Source organism: Bombina bombina, chromosome 11 (genome assembly GCF_027579735.1).
Source record: "Bombina bombina isolate aBomBom1 chromosome 11, aBomBom1.pri, whole genome shotgun sequence".
Classification (NCBI taxonomy): domain Eukaryota; kingdom Metazoa; phylum Chordata; class Amphibia; order Anura; family Bombinatoridae; genus Bombina; species Bombina bombina.
Window position 1 is genome coordinate 82,164,553 of NC_069509.1, and position 23,590 is coordinate 82,188,142.

At 37.4% G+C, this 23,590-nt stretch overlaps 2 protein-coding genes across 2 annotated transcripts in view; one reads left to right on the forward strand and one right to left on the reverse strand.

The window, feature by feature from the left end:
• DRC3 (dynein regulatory complex subunit 3) overlaps positions 1 to 20,992 on the forward strand; it is a 127,516-nt gene extending 106,524 nt beyond the window's left edge. Inside the window, exons 10-12 of the mRNA XM_053694988.1 lie at positions 12,762 to 12,885; positions 18,593 to 18,724; positions 20,588 to 20,992. Coding sequence (XP_053550963.1) covers positions 12,762 to 12,885; positions 18,593 to 18,724; positions 20,588 to 20,698 — 367 coding nt within the window. The 3' untranslated portion in view covers positions 20,699 to 20,992. The remainder of the gene's footprint in view (positions 1 to 12,761; positions 12,886 to 18,592; positions 18,725 to 20,587) is intronic.
• The window catches only part of ATPAF2 (ATP synthase mitochondrial F1 complex assembly factor 2), a 54,941-nt gene continuing 52,201 nt past the window's right edge, over positions 20,851 to 23,590 (reverse strand). The window contains exon 9 of the mRNA XM_053694987.1: positions 20,851 to 22,034. Coding sequence (XP_053550962.1) covers positions 21,897 to 22,034 — 138 coding nt within the window. The 3' untranslated portion in view covers positions 20,851 to 21,896. The remainder of the gene's footprint in view (positions 22,035 to 23,590) is intronic.

Consider the following 23,590-nt stretch of genomic DNA (forward strand, 5'->3'; position numbering starts at 1 on the left):
GCTAAGCGTACCACTATCCCGGTGGAGGATAGCTGTGCTTTTTCAGATCCTATGGATAAAAAATTAGAGGGTTACCTTAAGAAAATGTTTGTTCAACAAGGTTTTATATTGCAACCCCTTGCATGCATCGCGCCGATTACGGCTGCGGCAGCATTTTGGATTGAGTCTCTGGAAGAGAACCTTAGTTCAGCTACGCTGGACGACATTACGGACAGGCTTAGAGTCCTTAAACTAGCTAATTCATTCATTTCGGAGGCCGTAGTACATTTAACCAAACTTACGGCTAAGAATTCAGGATTCGCCATTCAGGCACGTAGGGCGCTGTGGCTAAAATCCTGGTCGGCTGATGTAACTTCTAAGTCCAAATTACTTAATATACCTTTCAAGGGGCAAACTTTATTTGGGCCCGGTTTGAAAGAAATTATTGCTGACATTACAGGAGGTAAGGGCCACGCTCTACCTCAAGACAAAGCCAAAGCTAAGGCTAGACAGTCTAATTTTCGTCCCTTTCGGAATTTCAAAACAGGAACAGCATCAACTTCCACTGCACCAAAACAGGAAGGAGCTGTTGCTCGTTACAGACAAGGCTGGAAACCTAACCAGTCCTGGAATAAGGGCAAGCAGGCCAGGAAACCTGCTGCTGCCCCTAAGACAGCATGAACCGAGGGCCCCCGATCCGGGACCGGATCTAGTGGGGGGCAGACTCTCTCTCTTCGCCCAGGCTTGGGCAAGAGATGTCCAGGATCCCTGGGCGCTAGAGATCATATCTCAGGGATACCTTCTAGACTTCAAATTCTCTCCCCCAAGAGGGAGATTTCATCTGTCAAGGTTGTCAACAAACCAAATAAAGAAAGACGCGTTTCTACGCTGTGTACAAGATCTATTATTAATGGGAGTGATCCATCCGGTTCCGCGGTCGGAACAAGGACAAGGGTTTTACTCAAACCTGTTTGTGGTTCCCAAAAAAGAGGGAACTTTCAGGCCAATCTTGGATTTAAAGATCCTAAACAAATTCCTAAGAGTTCCATCGTTCAAAATGGAAACTATTCGGACAATCTTACCCATGATCCAAGAGGGTCAGTACATGACCACAGTGGATTTAAAGGATGCTTACCTTCACATACCGATTCACAAAGATCATTACCGGTATCTAAGGTTTGCCTTCTTAAACAGGCATTACCAGTTTGTAGCCCTTCCATTCGGATTGGCTACGGCTCCAAGAATCTTCACAAAGGTTCTGGGTGCCCTTCTGGCGGTACTAAGACCGCGAGGAATTTCGGTAGCTCCGTACCTAGACGACATTCTGATACAAGCTTCAAGCTTTCAAACTGCCAAGTCTCATACAGAGTTAGTTCTGGCATTTCTAAGGTCGCATGGATGGAAAGTGAACGAAAAGAAGAGTTCTCTCTTTCCTCTCACAAGAGTTCCATTCTTGGGGACTCTTATAGATTCTGTAGAAATGAAGATTTATCTGACAGAAGACAGATTAACAAAGCTTCTAAATGCATGCCGTGTCCTTCATTCCATTCAACTCCCGTCAGTAGCTCAATGCATGGAGGTGATCGGCTTAATGGTAGCAGCAATGGACATAGTACCCTTTGCACGCCTACATCTCAGACCGCTGCAATTGTGCATGCTGAGTCAGTGGAATGGGGATTACTCAGATTTGTCCCCCACTCTGAATCTGGATCAAGAGACCAGAAACTCTCTTCTATGGTGGCTTTCTCGGCCACATCTGTCCAGGGGGATGCCATTCAGCAGGCCGGACTGGACAATTGTAACAACAGACGCCAGCCTACTAGGTTGGGGCGCTGTCTGGAATTCTCTGAAGGCTCAGGGACAATGGAGTCAGGAGGAAAGTCTCCTGCCAATAAACATTCTGGAATTGAGAGCAGTTTTCAATGCCCTTCTAGCTTGGCCCCAGTTAAAAACTCGGGGGTTCATCAGGTTTCAGTCGGACAACATCACGACTGTAGCTTACATCAACCATCAGGGAGGGACAAGAAGCTCCCTAGCAATGATGGAAGTATCAAAGATATTTCGCTGGGCAGAGTCTCACTCTTGCCACCTGTCAGCAATCCACATCCCGGGAGTAGAGAACTGGGAGGCGGATTTCTTGAGTCGCCAGACTTTTCATCCGGGGGAGTGGGAACTTCATCCGGAGGTCTTTGCCCAAATACTTCGACGTTGGGGCAAACCAGATATAGATCTCATGGCGTCTCGCCAGAACGCCAAACTTCCTCGCTACGGATCCAGATCCAGGGATCCGGGAGCGGTTCTGATAGATGCTTTGACAGCACCTTGGAACTTCAGGATGGCTTATGTGTTTCCACCCTTCCCGCTGCTTCCTCGATTGATTGCCAAAATCAAACAGGAGAGAGCATCAGTGATTCTAATAGCACCTGCATGGCCACGCAGGACTTGGTATGCAGATCTAGTGGACATGTCATCCTGTCCGCCTTGGTCTCTACCTCTAAGACAGGACCTTCTGATACAGGGTCCATTCAAACATCAAAATCTAACTTCTCTGAAGCTGACTGCTTGGAAATTGAACGCTTGATTTTATCAAAACGTGGTTTTTCTGAGTCGGTTATTGATACCCTGATACAGGCTAGGAAGCCTGTTACCAGAAAGATTTACCATAAAATATGGCGTAAATACCTATACTGGTGTGAATCCAAAGATTACTCCTGGAGTAAGGTTAGGATTCCTAGGATATTGTCCTTTCTACAAGAAGGTTTAGAAAAGGGTTTATCGGCTAGCTCATTAAAGGGACAGATCTCAGCTCTGTCCATCTTGTTACACAAGCGTCTGTCAGAAAATCCAGACGTCCAGGCATTTTGTCAGGCTTTAGCTAGGATCAAGCCTGTGTTTAAAACTGTTGCTCCGCCTTGGAGTTTAAACTTAGTTCTTAACGTTTTACAGGGTGTTCCGTTCGAACCCCTTCATTCCATTGATATAAAATTGTTATCTTGGAAAGTTCTATTTTTAATGGCTATTTCCTCGGCTCGAAGAGTCTCTGAATTATCAGCCTTACATTGTGATTCTCCTTATCTGATCTTTCACTCAGACAAGGTAGTTCTGCGTACTAAACCTGGGTTCTTACCTAAGGTAGTCACTAACAGGAATATCAATCAAGAAATTGTTGTTCCATCCTTGTGTCCAAATCCTTCTTCAAAGAAGGAACGTCTTCTACACAATCTGGATGTAGTTCGTGCCCTCAAGTTCTACTTGCAGGCAACTAAGGATTTTCGACAAACGTCTTCCCTGTTTGTCGTGTACTCTGGTCAGAGGAGAGGTCATAAGACTTCGGCTACCTCTCTCTCCTTCTGGCTTCGTAGCATAATTCGTTTAACCTATGAGACTGCTGGACAGCAGCCTCCTGAAAGAATTACAGCTCATTCTACTAGAGCTGTGGCTTCCACTTGGGCCTTTAAGAATGAGGCCTCTGTTGAACAGATTTGCAAGGCTGCAACTTGGTCTTCGCTTCATACTTTTTCCAAATTTTACAAATTTGACACTTTTGCTTCTTCGGAGGCTATTTTTGGGAGAAAGGTTCTTCAGGCAGTGGTTCCTTCTGTATAATGAGCCTGCCTATCCCTCCCGTCATCCGTGTACTTTTGCTTTGGTATTGGTATCCCAGAAGTAATGATGACCCGTGGACTGATCACACATAACAGAAGAAAACATAATTTATGCTTACCTGATAAATTCCTTTCTTCTGTTGTGTGATCAGTCCACGGCCCGCCCTGTTTTTTAAGGCAGGTAAATATTTTTTAAATTATAATCCAGTCACCACTACACCCTTGGCTTCTCCTTTCTCGTTGGTCTTTGGTCGAATGACTGGAGGTGACGTAGAGGGGAGGAGCTATATAGCAACTCTGCTGGGTGAATCCTCTTGCACTTCCTGTAGGGGAGCAGATAATATCCCAGAAGTAATGATGACCCGTGGACTGATCACACAACAGAAGAAAGGAATTTATCAGGTAAGCATAAATTATGTTTTTTCAGCAAAAATAACAGAGGCAAAAAGATAAAAAGATAAGATATAGGTGAGGTGAGTGTACTGAGCAGAGGATATAGTTAGTATACACAGCACATATAATTAGTATGTTAGTATCGTTAGTGAGGTTAATATAACAACAGATGCGGTTAGTATACAGCAGGTGTAATGAGTGCAGTGGATTTGATTGAGGTTAAAGTGTAAACTATAATGGGTCAGCTAAAAGTGTATAGGCTAAAGGTGTGTGTGCTAAAATGGTATAATAAACTAAAAGTGTGTAAACTAAACAGCTATAAAATGATTATACCTAAATTCATGTAGTGGACAATTGTGCAAAAAAGCAAAAAAGCAATGTTAATAGAGCTTAGCTAAAAGGTAAAGTTAATAGAGCTGGGTTAATATGGCTAAGTTATTATAACTAGAACAACATAGCTAAACTTAAGTATAAAAAATTGCCATTTCAAACACGATTGTAATAGAACTGTAAAATGAATCAAAAGTTCTAAAAAAGTTCTTTTCTGTGCACAGATAAAGAGTGTTGGCATATGCAAAATGTTGGGCAAGTGAAATTTTTCAGTGCCGTCTCCTTTTTATGTTAAAAGTACCTTGTAAGATCAGACTTAAAGTCTTTTTAGTAATTCAATCCTATGGTAAACGCAAATGAAGTAATCCGAAGTTCAGGTAATACCAGGTTACCTTAAGCAGCTTTTTTTCAAGGAAGCATCTGTCAGGTTGTTATTATAGTACCTTATTTCTTTCCTTGTCCTTTATGGTAAAGCCAGGTTACCACTAGGAATTTCAAGCCGCATACAGGACTGTTGTTAATGTGGTGCTTCCGCGTCTGGAAGCAGAGTAGTTCTCGTCCGGTCTTTTTTCCTGCTGATGGTAGTCTGACGTCACAGACTACGGTGGCTCAATTTGGCCAAAAAAGAAGTAACGCGTTTCGGTCGTGGACCTTTTTCAAACTTCTGATTTGCTCCGTGTCCGTCTTGGTCTTTATATAGCAGAGCTTATAGCTTGACGTATGTAAGCACCTCCTTATTTATTGTCAAAAGGCTAACATCTATAGGAAATGGGCAATTATCGTTATATATGGCTAATGATACAAAGACTGATTGTTAGAGGAATATATTACAGCTAAAAAATTAAAAGAAACCAATATTACGAGTGGGGGAAAGTCATTTTAAAAAATATCTCATAAAAGTGTATCTTATAAAAAAGTATCATATGTAGAAGTGTAAAATAGTATACTTTTTGCCTGCGAAGTTTTACTGATTTTGGGGGTGACATTGCTTATAAGCCAATTATATTTTTGGATTTTCTAAAAACTTACGTAGATAGGGAAAAAAAGGTAAAAAAAGGTAAAAACATTACATGCTGCTATTTAGTATATATAAAACAGATGGTTATATATAATGGTTTATAGGGGGGGTATTTTTAATAATTTAAATATTTTAATAATGGATCATTATGAATTGATTTTTTGATTTTTGATTAAAAGATCTGTTCATTGAGCCTACATCTACATATTAAAAGTCTATGATTTATAGTTTATAATTTAAAAATTTTTTATGATTAGAAATACATAACTCATTATATTAACCTGTATTATATATTTCATTATATTGAACTATATTATATATTGTCTTCAAATGACAGTTAGTGTAGAACAAGTTTAATCCCTAGACGTCCATCAGAGGACTAGAAGTTCATACTATGTCTTATTTGTTATATAGAAAATAATATAAATACTTTATTCATGCAGAAAACTCCCTAGATTGAACTCTAAATTCATGCCTTTAGGAGTTAGAGTATCTAGATCAAAGATCAATTTGGCCTCTAATCTTAGGAGGGCATAAGTTGGATTCCCTCCTCTCCAGTTTCTCTTCAGTTTATCTATAATAGTATAGCTGAAATGTTTCAAATTGCCATTATTGCATGCTTTGAAATGTTTTGGTACTGGGAGTTCTTTATTTCTATCATCATTCATGTGTTCAATGGATGAGATGTGTTCTCTAATACGGTCCCGAGCTGTTCTATCCGACTCACCTACATACTGGGTTCCACAGCTACATTCTAGTAGATATATAATATGTTTGTCAGTACATCTATGGGTCCCTTTTATGTGGAATTCTTTGCCTGTTGTAGTAGATCTAATAGACTTTCTTTTTGTGGCATATTTGCAGGCCTTGCAAGTACAGCATGGAAAAAATCCTTGCACGTCCCTAAATAAGACACGTTCAAATATCGATAAAAAACAATATGAAGCTATCAAAAGACTAGAAAAGAACAAAAACATTATAGTCAAACCGGCAGACAAAGGAGGGGGCATAGTGATTCTAGATAAAGTGAAATACACAGACATGGCATATACTTTACTGAACGATAATAAGACATATAAAACACTAAACAAAGATCCCACCCCTATTTACAAAAAAGAACTAGATGCATTTCTCTTAAAAGCTAACGAATCAGGCATTCTGAATGATAAAGAATATGCCTTTCTGTCGATAAAGTTTCCAAAAATCCCACTCCTTTATTGTCTACCCAAGATACACAAAAGTCTTATTTCTCCCCCAGGCCGCCCTATAATATCAGGGATTGGCTCACTTACGGCAAATTTATCGCAATATGTAGACCAATACCTACAAAAGTATGTAGTCAGTCTCCCCTCATATCTAAAAGACTCTACAGAAGTTTTAAATATATTACAAAATCTAGAATGGGAAAGCGATTATATTTTGGCCACATGCGATGTGTCGGCACTTTATACATGTATAGAACATCTTAAGGGTTTAGAAGCAGTCGAATTCTATCTAAATAAAGATCACTCTCTACCAAAAGAGCAAAAAGAATTCATTATAGAGAGTATTAAGTTTATCCTCAATCACAACTTTTTTGCTTTTGAGGAAAAAATTTTCGTTCAGCAATGTGGCACAGCAATGGGAACCAGGTTTGCTCCCAGCTATGCCAATTTATTTATGGGTCTCTGGGAACATATTTTTCTAGACTCCATAGATCTGGGAGCAAACCTGGTTCTCTACAAGAGGTATATAGACGATATTCTGATAGTGTGGAAAGGGGAAATAGAAGAACTAGACTGGTTTATATCTCGCATGAACAACAATCTAAACAATCTAAAATTCACCTATACCAGCAGCCACTCAAATATCCAATTTTTAGATTTGGATATCAGAATAGAAGCAAATAAAATCTTTACCAAAACCTATTTTAAACCTGTTGACACAAATAACTATATACATGCGACCAGCTGCCATCTAGAGAGATGGAAGGACAATATTCCGAAAAGTCAATTCACTAGGATACGAAAGAACTGTAATAACGAGGAAGATTATTTACAACAGTCAAATATTTTAATAAATAGATTCACAGAGCGGGGATACAAAAAAGAAGTAATAGAAGCAGAAATGCTTATGTGCAAAGATAAACCAAGGGAAAAACTGCTCAATACACACAAAAAAGATAAGTTAAAAAATGGAGACATTTTTCTTCCATTTATAACACAGTATAATTGCAATAAAGAGATCATAGAAAGAATAATGAAAAAGCACTGGCCCATCCTGAAAAAAGACACAGTCTTGGGTTCGTCTCTACCTGAATATCCACAAATAGTATATAAAAAATCAAAAAATCTAAAGAACATGTTAGTACCTACAGATCTAAAAAAGAAATTAAATATGAAAGACCAAAAAGACCTATGGGGAAGGGACGTGCAAGGATTTTTTCCATGCTGTACTTGCAAGGCCTGCAAATATGCCACAAAAAGAAAGTCTATTAGATCTACTACAACAGGCAAAGAATTCCACATAAAAGGGACCCATAGATGTACTGACAAACATATTATATATCTACTAGAATGTAGCTGTGGAACCCAGTATGTAGGTGAGTCGGATAGAACAGCTCGGGACCGTATTAGAGAACACATCTCATCCATTGAACACATGAATGATGATAGAAATAAAGAACTCCCAGTACCAAAACATTTCAAAGCATGCAATAATGGCAATTTGAAACATTTCAGCTATACTATTATAGATAAACTGAAGAGAAACTGGAGAGGAGGGAATCCAACTTATGCCCTCCTAAGATTAGAGGCCAAATGGATCTTTGATCTAGATACTCTAACTCCTAAAGGCATGAATTTAGAGTTCAATCTAGGGAGTTTTCTGCATGAATAAAGTATTTATATTATTTTCTATATAACAAATAAGACATAGTATGAACTTCTAGTCCTCTGATGGACGTCTAGGGATTAAACTTGTTCTACACTAACTGTCATTTGAAGACAATATATAATATAGTTCAATATAATGAAATATATAATACAGGTTAATATAATGAGTTATGTATTTCTAATCATAAAAATTTTTTAAATTATAAACTATAAATCATAGACTTTTAATATGTAGATGTAGGCTCAATGAACAGATCTTTTAATCAAAAATCAAAAAATCAATTCATAATGATCCATTATTAAAATATTTAAATTATTAAAAATACCCCCCCTATAAACCATTATATATAACCATCTGTTTTATATATACTAAATAGCAGCATGTAATGTTTTTACCTTTTTTTCCCTATCTACGTAAGTTTTTAGAAAATCCAAAAATATAATTGGCTTATAAGCAATGTCACCCCCAAAATCAGTAAAACTTCGCAGGCAAAAAGTATACTATTTTACACTTCTACATATGATACTTTTTTATAAGATACACTTTTATGAGATATTTTTTAAAAATGACTTTCCCCCACTCGTAATATTGGTTTCTTTTAATTTTTTAGCTGTAATATATTCCTCTAACAATCAGTCTTTGTATCATTAGCCATATATAACGATAATTGCCCATTTCCTATAGATGTTAGCCTTTTGACAATAAATAAGGAGGTGCTTACATACGTCAAGCTATAAGCTCTGCTATATAAAGACCAAGACGGACACGGAGCAAATCAGAAGTTTGAAAAAGGTCCACGACCGAAACGCGTTACTTCTTTTTTGGCCAAATTGAGCCACCGTAGTCTGTGACGTCAGACTACCATCAGCAGGAAAAAAGACCGGACGAGAACTACTCTGCTTCCAGACGCGGAAGCACCACATTAACAACAGTCCTGTATGCGGCTTGAAATTCCTAGTGGTAACCTGGCTTTACCATAAAGGACAAGGAAAGAAATAAGGTACTATAATAACAACCTGACAGATGCTTCCTTGAAAAAAAGCTGCTTAAGGTAACCTGGTATTACCTGAACTTCGGATTACTTCATTTGCGTTTACCATAGGATTGAATTACTAAAAAGACTTTAAGTCTGATCTTACAAGGTACTTTTAACATAAAAAGGAGACGGCACTGAAAAATTTCACTTGCCCAACATTTTGCATATGCCAACACTCTTTTGTGCACAGAAAAGAACTTTTTTAGAACTTTTGATTCATTTTACAGTTCTATTACAATCGTGTTTGAAATGGCAATTTTTTATACTTAAGTTTAGCTATGTTGTTCTAGTTATAATAACTTAGCCATATTAACCCAGCTCTATTAACTTTACCTTTTAGCTAAGCTCTATTAACATTGCTTTTTTGCTTTTTTGCACAATTGTCCACTACATGAATTTAGGTATAATCATTTTATAGCTGTTTAGTTTACACACTTTTAGTTTATTATACCATTTTAGCACACACACCTTTAGCCTATACACTTTTAGCTGACCCATTATAGTTTACACTTTAACCTCAATCAAATCCACTGCACTCATTACACCTGCTGTATACTAACCGCATCTGTTGTTATATTAACCTCACTAACGATACTAACATACTAATTATATGTGCTGTGTATACTAACTATATCCTCTGCTCAGTACACTCACCTCACCTATATCTTATCTTTTTATCTTTTTGCCTCTGTTATTTTTGCTGAAAAACATTAATATATCAGCATTTTAATACAAACTCAATTAAATTCAATTTTTAATCAATTTTTTAATAAATCAATTTTTTAATACATTTTTTTTTCAAAGAATATATTTTAATCATCTCTCTTATCAATAATAAATATTAGCTTATATTTAACATATTTTATGTCCTGAGTGATCATTTCCATCTATTCAGTGTCACCTCAAATGTTTTAGCTTTAGGTCCACATAACCTGGCCTTTAGCGCAGGAAGACAATTCACGTAGATTTAACAAGTGCCGGGTGGACATGATTCGCTGCAGCGAATCATGTCCGCCTGACATCGCTAAATGCCAACAGCATACGCTGTCTGCATTTAACATTGCACAGGCATTTCTTGTGAAATGCTTGTGCAATGCTGCCCCCTGCACATTCACGGCCGCTAGCAGGGGGTGTCAATCATAACGATCAGATCGGATGATTGCTGGCGGAGAAGTTAAGTTAACTTACGTTTCAGGCGATCCTGAAACCTCTGGCGTAGAGAACAGCATGCGCTGCTTGTTAAATATATTGAACAAAACCAGGGGGTTGGAGTAGGTACCCCCTTCTGTTGCACAGAGGTGAATGATAAATAGTTCACATCTCTAAAGAAACCTTATCAAGCTCCTCACCGTACAAAAATATCATAACACCTCTCATTTGAATAAAATAAGGGTCCCGTTATTTAAATAAATAATTTACAGAAAGTTTTGCCAGCTGGATGGCATTAAAGAGACACAAAACCCATTTTTTTATTTCATGATTCAGATAGAGCATGCAATTTTAAGAAACTTTCTAATTTACTCCTATTATAAAATTTTCTTTGTCCTCTTGCTATCTTTATTTGAAAAAGCAGGAATCTAAGCTTACAAGACGGCCCATCTTTGGTTCAGCACCTGGGTAGCACTTGCTGATTGGTGGCTATATTTACCCACCAATCAGCAAGTGCTACCCAGGTGCTAAAACAAAATTGGGCTGTTTCCTAAGCTTACATTCCTGCTTTTTCAAATAAAGGTACCAAGAGAACGAAGAAAAAATTTATAATAGGAGTAAATAAGAAAGTTGCTTAAAATTGCATGTTCTATCTGAATCATGAAATAAAAAATTTGGGTTTTGTGCCCCTTTAATGAAGTAGCCGTGTAATACTTTTCAGTACTATAATATTTTCTATTATTTATAAATATTACTTAACCAATTAAAAGCACAATTTAATTGCATAATTTAACATAAATGGCTTTAATGATAATTTATGCAACAAACATTGAAGAAAATGTAATATTAGCTAATTTTAGCCTAATGTTGGCTTACGTTTTAGCCGTGTGGTCAGTAAAATCAGCCAGGTAGTGCGCGCATTAAAAAAAGTGCTGGGGAGACCACTGCATTAAAATTTTTGCTTATAACCAACACCTTTTTTTGTACAATTCTTCATTAAAGTTACAAACTAAATTTTTTCATGATTCAGATAGAGCACTCCAGATGTTTCAGAACTACATTTCCCATGATGCTTGACTGGACTTCAGAGTGTCTCAGCATCATGGGAAATGTAGTTCTGAAACATCTAGAGTTATCAAATGTATCGGTTATCAAATTTTTTTTGCTCTCCTGCTATCACATGTTGAAAAACAGGTAGCTAGGCTCTGGAGCACTTTATAGCAGCAGTGTTTGCACAATATATAACATTGTCAAAAGCATTCTTGCAAAACCACTGCTATATATTGCTCCATGTAGTGCACACTCCTGAGTCGATCTAGATATGCTCTTCAAAAAAGAATACCAAGAGAATAAAGTAAATTTGATAATAGACGTAAATTGGATTTTTTTTTTAATTGTACGCTTTATCTGAATCTTGAAAGATTGTCCTTTTTAAATATATTGGGATTTTTGTAGATAAATTATATATATATTGTAAATTGAATTAACTTTTCAACTGGAATAAAATGTGTCCCAGGAGTGGCTAGGTTTGTTGCATTTGACACATTTGTATGTAAATATACTATGACTCTGTTAAAGGGAGGTACTGACAATTTAATAAGTATTGTAAACAAAAATCATATTGAGGAAAAGACGGTAAAGACAAAATGAATCTTTCATAATTCAAACAGAGCATGTGTTTTTTATCAACTATCCAATTTGCTTCTATTATCAAATTTGCTTTGATCTCTTGGTATCCCTTATTGAAAAGCATACCTAGGTAGGTTCCCAGCAGCAATTGGTGTGTTTTGAACAGGAGGAAAACCAGTTACTTTCAATCATGAAAGTTTAATTTTAACTTTCCAGTCCGTCTAATCTCTTGTGATTCAGACAGAGCATGTAATTAAAAAAAAAACTGTCCAATTTACTTTTATTATCATATTTTCTTTATTCTATAGGTATCCTTTGTTGAAGAGTAAACCTATAAATAGGCTCATAGGAGAGCTCAGGAGCATGCATGTGTTCTTAGCACTCGATGGCACCAATGTCTGCAACAATGTATAACATTGCTACAAAACTTTGTCACAAACACTGCTAGTCATGTGCACACTCCTTAGCCTACCTATGTTCACTCTTCAACAAAGGATTCCAAAGATAACCAAACAAATTTGATAATATTAGTAAACTATAAAGTATTTTTTTTCCATGCTGTCTCAACCATGAAAGTTTAATTTTGACTTTACTGTCCCTTTAAAGTAATGTAAGGGTTCTTTGTGTAATGATAGAGGTAAGATTATGGAACGTATCAGTACAGTAAGGCTAAAGTATATATGGTGTTTATTTTAGATGCTTCTCTCCTATAACTCTCTGCGGGTTTTTCCTTAACGTCTTCTCTTACAATGGCTCAAATCCGGGATCTAGAAAACCACCATAATGAGACTCTGCTAGATATTTGCATTAAAATTCATGAAAAGTTCATGAGAGGTGAAGTGGACGATGACATGTCTGATGACCTACGGATGGTAAGTTTTATTGACCCGTATCCCATTCCAACATAATAGTTTTGATCTCATTTAAAGGGATAGTCTAGTCAAAATGTTCACAATTCAGATAGAGCATGCAATTTTAACCATCTTTCTAATTTATTTCTATCAATTTTTCTTTGTTCTCTTGCTATCTTTATTTGAAAAAGCAAGAATGTAAGCATAAGAGCTGGCCCATTTTTGGTCCAGCACCTGGGTAGCGCTTTCTGATTGGTGTCTAAATGTAGCCACCAATCAGCAAGCGCTACCCAGGTGCTGAACAAAAAATGGGCCGGCTCCTACGCTTACATTCAAATAAAGATATCAAGAGAACGACGAAAAATTGATAATAGGCGTAAATTAGAAAGTTGCTTAAAACCACATGCTCTATCTGAATCAGGAAAGTGTAATTTTGACTAGACTCTTCCTTTAAAAGGACATGAAACCCAATTTTTTTAATATCATGATTCAGAAAGAACATACATTTGTAAACAACTTTCAAATTTTCTTCTGTTATCAATTCTGTTTCATTTTCTTGATATAAACACATCAATAAGCCAATCACTAGAGGCATACAGTATATGTGCAGCTTCCAATCAGCAGCTAACTCCTGGGTCTTGATCCTACCTAGGTATGCTTTTCAACAAAGAATACCATGTGAATGAAGCAAATTAGATACACAAGTAAATTAGAAAGTTGTTTAAAATTGTATGCGCTATCTGAATCATGAAAGAAAACTTTTGGGATTTATGTCTTTAAAGGGATAGGAAATTTTAAATGAAACTTTTAAATTCACTTCTATTTTCAAATGTGCTTCGTTCTCTTAGTATCCCTTGTTAAAAAATAAATACGCACATATCATACATTAGTGGGAGCTGCTGCTGATTGGTGCCTGCACACATTTGTCTCTTGTGATTGGCTAAATAGATATTTTCAGTTTCCTGTCAGTAGTGCAATGCTGTCCCTTCAGCAATGGATAACAAAAGAATGAAGCAAATTTGATAACAGAATTAAATTGGAAAGTTGTTTAAAATTTTATGTTCTATCTGAATCATATAAGAAAATGTTGGAGTTTACTATCCCTTTAACTAGCTCTATGAACAGTAAAAATTACAAATTTAGAGTCACTAAAGTCAAAATTAAGCTTTCATTATTCAGATAGAGCATGGACATATTTAATTATTATTAGTTTTGCCTGCAAACAGAATAAATAAAAAAAAACTAGACCTTTTTTCCCAGCACCAACCACACTCCGCACACAGTTGCCAGGAGTCGAGCAAAGCGATTATTCCATCTGCTCTTTCCCGAAGCTATAATTGTTTTGCAGTTTCTAATCTTTTCTATGCTGAAGCCAGTTCGGGGCAAATAAGTAGCAGCGTTATGCTTGTGTGGCTTCCATTTGCTCTTTGACGTCTCAGAATTAGAAAAAATCTTAATTTTTCTAATTTTTACCCCCAAAATCTGTTACACATCTACAACCACCAAAAAACACCCATGCTAAATAGTTTCTTAATTTTGTCCTGAGTTTAGAAATACCCAATGTTTATATGTTCTTTACTTTTTTTTTTGCAAGTTATAGGGCAATAAGTACAAGTAGAACTTTAATATTTCCAAAGCATTTTTTTTTTCAAAATTAGCGATAGTTACATTGTAACACTAATATCTGTCAGGAATCCCTGAATAACCCTTCACATGTATATATTTTCTTTTAGTAGACAACCCAAAGTATTGATCTAGGCCCATTTTGGTATATTTCATGCCACCATTTTACCGCCAAATGCGATCAAATAAAAAAAACCGTTAACTTTTTCACAAACTTTAGGTTCTCACTGAAATTATTTACAAACAGCTTGTGCAATTATGGCACAAATGGTTGTAAATGCTTCTCTGGGATCCCCTTTGTTCAGAAATAGCAGACATATATGGCTTTGGCGTTGCTTTTTGGTAATTAGAAGGCCGCTAAATGTCGCTGCGCACCACACTTGTATTATGCCCAGCAGTGAATGGGTTAATTAGGCAGCTTGTAGGGTTAATTTTAGCTTTAGTGTAGAGATCAGCCTCCCCCATAACATATCCCACCCCCTGATCCCTCGCTGACCTCCTCAAACAGCTCTGTTTCGTCCCCACCTCACAATTGTCACCGTCATCTTAAGTACTGGCAGAAAGTCTACCAGTACTAAAATAAAAGGCTATATATATATATATATATATATATATACTGCAGTGTTGAATCCCCCTTAGCCCCCAACCTCCCTGACCCTCCCCCCCCCCAAACAGCTCTCTAAAACTCCCCCCTCTACCAATTTGGCACCATCTTGGGTGCTGGCAATTTTATGCTTTTTGCCCATTTTTTCTGTAGTGTAGCTGCCCCCTCAATACCATACCTCCTCCCAGATCCTTTTCCCAACAAACATTTATTCCCCCCTCCCTCTCCCTCCTTCATACTCATAGGGAAAGTGGTTTGGTGTAGCGTGCAAGTCCATCCCGACTTCAACAAGGAACAGGAAGTGTTCCAGTGATGGGCCGCCCACCCGCTTCCCTCATATCACTCCCACCCACCAATGATCGGCACCATTGCTGGCCGATGCAGAGAGGGCCACAGAGTGGCCCTCTCTGCATCGGTATGCTTTAAAAGGGTCTTGCACAATGCCTCGCTGCAATACCCTGAAAGCGACTGGCAGCAATCGGGATTGTTTCCACTGCTTAAAACCTCAGAGGACATGCCAGGCACGTCCTTGGTCATTAACTGACACTTTTTGTAGGACGTGCTTGGTCGTTAAGGGGTTAATAAATGCAAATTAAATTCAATGAAAGTCTCAGCCACTTAAGCTGCAATTGTCCTATTTCTGCTGAGGGGAGCTAAATAACCCCAGAGCAAGCCACACAGAAATGTACACACCATGTGTTCCACACAGTATAGGGTGATCGCACATCAGGACCACTGACAGGGTTGCATTTTGTGTGTTGTAGAAGTGTTACTGCCCATTACTAGAGGATCTCATTATCCCTCTAACCAGACTGTGCTCCAGCTCCTCCCACCAGCAGTGTTTACTGAAGCATTTTTGTTCTCTGTCCAGAGGGAACTTAGTTCCCATGGTTCCCGCTCAACTTGACCCATACCTTTTTCCTGTGTTGCTCCCGTTGCTCGGACAAAATGCAGACGGACAGAATGCCAAAACACATTCGTCCGTCAGACATATGTCCGAGATACACTGCTTCCGACTGCACGCCGAACAGCACAATCACGTAATTGCGTAATTGTCATCACTAAAAAAGCAGATAATTTAAATATATATTGTGCACTACTGAGGTAAAAAAACACAAACACTTAAATTGAAAAAAACATATAAAATTGAAAAAATGGAGTTCATAAAGACGTGTAAAGGAGGAAGAAAAATGTTACATGAAGGGTATGCATACATTGTAGACAAAAAAAAGTAAATATAACATATTGGAGATGTGAAAAAAAAAAAGTTTTTTGTGGAGGAAGGCTAAAAACCATTAATGATATAATTGAAAAAGAAGCATCAAATCATTCACATCCACCTGATGCAGCAAGAATTTTATCTCTGAAAACAATTGAAAAAATAAAAGAACTTGCTAAAAATTCAGAAGTAACATCAAGTATAATACACAATTTCACATCTAATTTTCCCCTTGAAGCAGCAGGAGCACTACCTAAAAAAGAAACTCTTGCCAGAATGGTACGTCGGCAACGAACAACACCAAATGGAAACATTTTAAATGATAAATTAAGAAAAACAACCAGAGGAGAAGATTTCATCAGGCACAAAAGTGAAAATCTTATCATTCTGTCTACTAAAAAAAATCTAGATCTTCTTTCAAAAAAACAACACTGGCTCTGTGACGGAACATTTGACTCAGCTCCTTTAGGTTTTCAGTTGTATACAATACATGTTTTAATAGAAGATAACCATACCATACCATTAGTATACTGCATATAAAAAAAATAAAAGTCAAGAAACTTATAATTTAATTTTTAGCATTATAAAAGAAAGAAATCCAGATATCAATCCTATATCAATTACTGTAGATTTTAAAAGAGCAGCAATAAAGTGCTTGACAAATTTTTTACAAAATACAATAATTTACGGATGCTTTTTCCATTTTTCCCAATGCCTGTGGAGAAAAATACAATCTTTTCTTTGGGCTTAAAAATATGGTATAATAATGAAAAAAATGCTCTGATCATAAAATGCTTAGAAGCATTAGCATTTGTGCCAGTGGAAGATGTAGTTGAAACATTTAATGACTTTGTAAAATCAATAGAAAAACAAAACAGTACCATTTTATCTAAATTTTTAAATTATTTTGAAAAAAATTGGATTGGCGAACTACAACAAGGTACAAGAAGAAAACCTACTTTCGATATTACGATGTGGAACACTTTTGAAAGAACAAAACTAGGGTTACCTAGAACAAACAACTCTCTAGAAGGATGGCACAGAGCATTTGACCAACGAATGTCTATAACCCACCCAAGCATTTGCAGACTAGTTTCAAAAATAAGAAAGGAACAAGCAGAATGGGAGTTAACAATTGAAAAAATTGATTCTGGAGTTGAACTGAGAAAACCAAAAAATAAAATGAAAGCATAAACAACAGGATACAGAAAATGTTAGAAAATTACAGTGAATACTCAAGATTAGACTTTTTAAAGTCAATAGCACATAATATATAACATTTACTTAAGTAAATCAAGAGACATTCGGCCAAGGGCAGATACGATCCAAAATTTTCTGTTATAATCAGTGAATCGGGCACCGCAACTGCATCTGGGAACCTATCCATGGGTCCCTACCCTCACAATGTGCTTTTAACACATTATACAATTATAAGTTAATATATTATAATATGTATATGCAAGTTAATGTGTATATATATATATATATATATGCACATTATAAGTAAAGAAGGACTAAATGACATACATTACTGTCACTTTAAAGAAAGGGAAATTTGCACACAAAAACGTTTTAGAGAGAACAAAGTTCCTCTCATATTTATTAGATGCAACTTGCAGGTGTCAGAATTGGATATCATTTACAAGGATAAAAGTGATATATGTGACATACAAATAAGCAAATCGTATGAAAACAAAACAAACATATAAAAAAAGAAATTGGAAGAAATACAGGAGGATAATAACTCCCAGGGTAGAGAGGCTAATACGGTAAATATGTATACAGATGATAGCAAACAAACTTCTGATAATTAAGCTGGCCAGCTAACTACCGTAAACAGACCAAACATGGGGGTACCTCCCAAAAGTGTCTACCTTTGTGCTACTCCAGATATATATACAGTATGTCGATATAGCAAAGAAGTTTATATATTTATGTTATATATAAGTTAATTTAATTGTCTTTTCTTTTCTTGATCCCCAAAAATTCAGGGCTGTGAGTTTTGCAGGGTAATGGGATTTGTACCCAGTCTGGTTTAAGAGTGCAATGTATCTAGGGAAATTACAAAGGGCCTGTTTCACCTTTGTTTGTATCTCATTTGTGTTTGGTTGAAGGCAGCATTGTGTGGGAATAGGTTATGGACCCAGTGAGGAAGAGACCTTGACGTGGTGCCAAATGTTGTAATAAACAATAATCTAGCTGTATACTTGCAAGAGGGTGCCAGACTTTCTATGTGTTACGGTTTCACTTGCAATATTTGTCACGTTATATTCTCTTTGTAGCTTTTCTTAGATAAAGACACAGTTGTTAATTCAGTTGGTGCCTCCCATGATATTCATCTGCTGAAAATTGATAACCGCGAGGATGAACTTGTCACTAAGATCAACAACTGGGCCAGCAACCTCATACAGAAGGTGAGATCCAGTAATTTCTGCTAACACCTCATAAAATACATCTACTTAACCCCTTCACTATCGGGAATTCCAGAGAACTTGCCCAAAATACCAAAGAATTTTTAGCATTTTTGCTAACACTCAATTTAAACAGAAATAGAGCCTTTGGTTTTTTTTTTATTTACCTTTCAAAACTATATATTTTTTTAAGTAGACAACCCAAGGTATTGATCTGGCCACCATTTTACCTCTTAATGCGATCCTATAAAAAAAAATTGTTAACTTTTCACAAACTTCGGGTTTCTCACTGAAATTATTTGCATACTTTTACATACTGCTTAATGGTAATGATAAGTTCGCTGTTTGCAGCTGCGCACCACACTTCTATTATTTCGGCAGTGAAGGGGTTAGTCAGGTAGTGTGTAAGGTTAGTTTTAGCTTTAGTGTAGAGATTACCTCCCACCTGACAGCTCCCAAACAGAAGGCGCTAGCAAGAACATGAACCCATATCCGACTGGTTGTCACGGGCCAATCAGATCATGTATCAGTGCTTATCTCCTATGTATGATCTGATTGGTCTGTTCCAACTTCACTATCTATCTTTGCCTCCACTTGGGGGGTTAAAGGGGGGGCCAAGCCCCCCTTGTAAAACTCATTCCCCAAGATTCACTAGGGGTGGATGCCAGAGGATCGGCGGGGTGCCTCCTTAACCCCCCAGGCAGAGGCAAAAACAAATAGTGAAGATGGGTGAATTACAGTGCCTATCTGATTGGCCTGTGTCTCTGTGAGGGACAAGATGCACAACCAATCAGATGAATGGTTCAGGTTTTGCCTAGCGCCTTGTTTCCCAAACAGATCTCTTCCCTCCCTCAACCCCTAGTGGTCACCACCATCTTAGGTACTGGCAGACAGTCTGGCATTATGCAGTTTAGTTTTTTTTTTTTTTTTCTCTGCAGTGTAGTGATCCTCCTCAAACCTCCCTGATCACCCCAAAAAGCTTTCTAACCCTCCTCCTCCTCACTAATGGCGGCCATCTTTAGTACTGGAAGCTGTCTGCCAGTACCTATAGATACATATATTTTATTAGTGCAGACTTTGACAAATTAAAATTGAGGAAGTATAGAGTATTGGGCTGTATCTGGCTGCACATAAACTGATTAAATATAAACTACTGGCCATCTATTTGCATGTAAAAAAAAATATTTGTAATGAAAACATTAAATATCTCTTAGAGTAGCTGCTGTATTTATTATACATGGCATTTAATCTATTTAAATTGGCATACAATATTTTTTGTTTAATTACTGCAGTGAATTATAAATGGCATATACAGTACATCATAACATTTTTGTAATAAAATACAATTCACGTCTTTATTTTATCAATAAAATGTGTTTTGTCTATGGGACTGGTTTTCAAACTTGTCCGCAGGCCTCCCTAACAGGCCACATTTTGTGGATATCTGAACTAGAGCACAGGTGAAATAAACAGCTGATTAGTAACCATGGTTATTTTACCTGCTCTCACCCAAGGTAATCCTGAAAATCTGGCCTGTTAGGAAGGCCTGAGAACAGGTTTTAAAACCAGTGGTTTATAGTGACATCCACAGAGCACTTAGATTAATGTAAGTCACACAAGAGGGTGTTTTCCCTGATGGGAAATTGATTAAACCCTGCTCTGTGTATGTAACTGGCAGCAAGGGGGTTAAATCTCTGCTCTGAGTGTTAATTGCAATATAGTGTTTCAGTGCGTGGGTTAGTAGCTATATGGAGCTAACACCTTGCTCTATGAATTATATTCAGCACGGTGGATAAATAAATGTTGTGTGTGTTACTGGCATTGCACCATGTGTGATAATGGCAATATCAAAATCTGCCTTCACAGGTACAAAGTGATGAAGTAGTAAGGAACCGCAACAGAGTGACTGAAATCAGCAAATACATTGACCACTTGCGGGATGAACTGGATAGTCTTGAGATGAACGAACATATGTGACTGGAGCGTCACAAGGAAATGCTTTAGTAATAGATTCTGATCAGATTATGTGACTCCGTCCTGCATTGTAAATTGCCTTTCATTTGCCTTAATGATAATCTATTTTCTGCAACAGAAGACCACAACTAAACCTTGGAATAAAGATATAAATGTAAAGACCATCACAAATTGGTTTCTTTATTCACAACCTTATGAGACTAAAGGAAAGACTGCAGCACAGAATTCTTTAATTTCTTCTTGTAATGGCTGTAACATTGTATCAATAAATAAATTGTTTTGTATTCCTTTAATTAACGTACTGAAAAGTGATCCGTTATTGTTGTACATCGTTTATAAACCGGATAAAATAACCATAAAATAAACTGTTATAAATTGATAAAACTATCTGATATACTGCCCCATACAGAATTTACTTTTGTGATTAAACTGGGTAAGAAAAATAAATAAATACAAATACATTGTCTCCTGCAGCAAGAGCTTTACAGATCTCTTAGTAAAGGCATCTCATAGGCTGCAGTGATACAGCCGTACAAACACATTTATTTGTATATTTAAAGGGACATAATAGTGAACAAAATACAGTCGTTAAAGCATGTAAACACATATGTAAAGTATCCCCTTGGAGCTACGGAGCACAGTTGGCCACAAGCAGAAAATGCCACTGACCCAAACAGCAACGCTAGTCTCATGACCTGATTGTGCAACTAGCACTGCTGATTAGCTTAGCAGCAATTTCCATTTGGAACCAGCAGTGCAATGTGGCTCCCAAGCAGTACTTTACCTATGTGTTTAACCCCATAGCCTGTCTAACTATTCAGATGAAATTGAGCCAAAATATCTTCCGTACATGCAATATTTTTGTGTCCGCTTAATACAGTTATGTTGCATCACATTTAAGTGATTTAGTATATGTGTATTATGTCCCTTTCATTTTGTCTTCCATGTCAGTTTAATAATAAAGCAGTAAAAGGCAGGAAAAAGTGATCTCAGCTTCTGTTTTAGAGTCTAGAATTGCATTGAAATTGCAAATACTCTAAGCTCATTATATCTGACAAACTAGGAGTCTTTTTTTAATTTAAAATCTGCACTTCAAGGAATGTTTAAACTGGAAATCCCAAATCACAAGGATGCAGTTGGGCGCAAAATATGTTAAGAAATTTTCTCCAATTTTCATAGCAACAGATCTTCTCCAGGGGCTTTATTCTTTTAAAATCTTGTGTTTGAGAGTTGTGTTTTCAGAGGAAAGTAGAACAAACAGAACACCTGCTGCCGTGCGAGCGCGTAACTCCTGCAGTTCATAATCGTGGGCCCATTCGACGTTTCCCCAGTGCTGGATCTGAGCCAAAGCAAAACAATATATATCAATAACAAAATACTAATTTGTGTCTAGGTACAATCACATTTTTCAAGCCATATATTGTAAAAGCAAGTACATTTATATAATATAATATAATGGTAAATGTGGAGTTTATCGTCCCAAATTCCAGCGCATGGTTGGAAGGTACCACACGGGGAGGGGGTGGGGTTGGAAGGAGAAGGGAACTCCACCGTGTGAGAGGGGGGTATCATGGATAGGTTCCCAGCAGCGGTTGCGACGCCCACAAATGATATTGAAACAGAGCGATCTGTTCCCATACCTGCCCTGGGCGCTGCAACTACTGCTGGGAACCTATCCATGCTACCTTCACGTTATAATTCCCATGGTAAAGTGTACGTTACTGAAGTAAATCTCACGGTAAAGTAATTATCGACATCACTTCAGATACAGGTAGACACACACACCCCACCATGAACCTTATATACTTTTCTTCTTTCAGCAAGACACTGTATAAAAGATGTAGTCTGCTGATCAACAAACAAAGCTAAAAGTAAATATGGTTTTACTGGATGTTGTAGTATGTGTAGCTCCAGGGACAGAAACGTTATCCCATGCTGTGCCACTCCAAAACAATCTCACTTCCATTTACACCCTGTGTATGGCTATCAGATTAAGGGAAATTGCACTTGCAAGCACTGTAAAGCTAGTGGACTTGAACTGTGGTCCTCCATATGGGCTTTGCCTACCTTGCGCCTCTGACAATTTTTTCCTATATATGAAATGTGTGTCAAACTTTTTAATATTCATTAGTTATTTGCCATTAACAGAAGTAAAACATAATGAATAGCCTTCACTTAAACTATTTTCTGGTTGTTTTAGTACTTCAATGTTGCAATTTACATACATATAGACAACAACAAAATAAAAATGACTTTGCCGTAAGTCTGTGAGGATTTGTTAGTTCAGGCATTGGTGTTGGATAGGAAGTACTGGCGTTCCAGTTCATACCAAATGGGGTTGAGGTTAGATCTCTGCAGGTCACTCTAGTTCCTCCACAACAAACTCAGCAAATCATGTCTTCACAGATCTCATTTGTGCACAGAAGCACAGTCATGCAAGAACAGGAAAGGACCTTCCTCAAACTGTTGCCACAACGTTGGAAGCACCCAACTGTCTAACATGTCTTTGTAACCTGTAGCATTAAGATGATCCTTCAAAAGAATTAAGGGGCCTAGTTTGAACCCTGAAAAATAGCCCCAGACCATTATTCCGCCTCCTGCAAACTTTACAGTAAGCACTATGCATGCCAGTAGGTAGCGTTCTCCTGGCATCTGCCACACCCAGATTTGTCCATCACACTGCCAGATAGTTAAGTGTGATTCATCACTCCAGAGAACATGTTGCCACTGCTCCAGCGTCAAGTGGCGGTGTGCTGTAGAGCGTAGACCACTCCAGGCAACACTTGGCATTGCGCATGTTGATGTGAGGCTTGTGTACAGCTGCTCGGCCATGGAAGCCCATTTCATGAAGCTTCTGATGCACAGTTCTGGTGCTGATGTTGCTTCCAGAGGCAG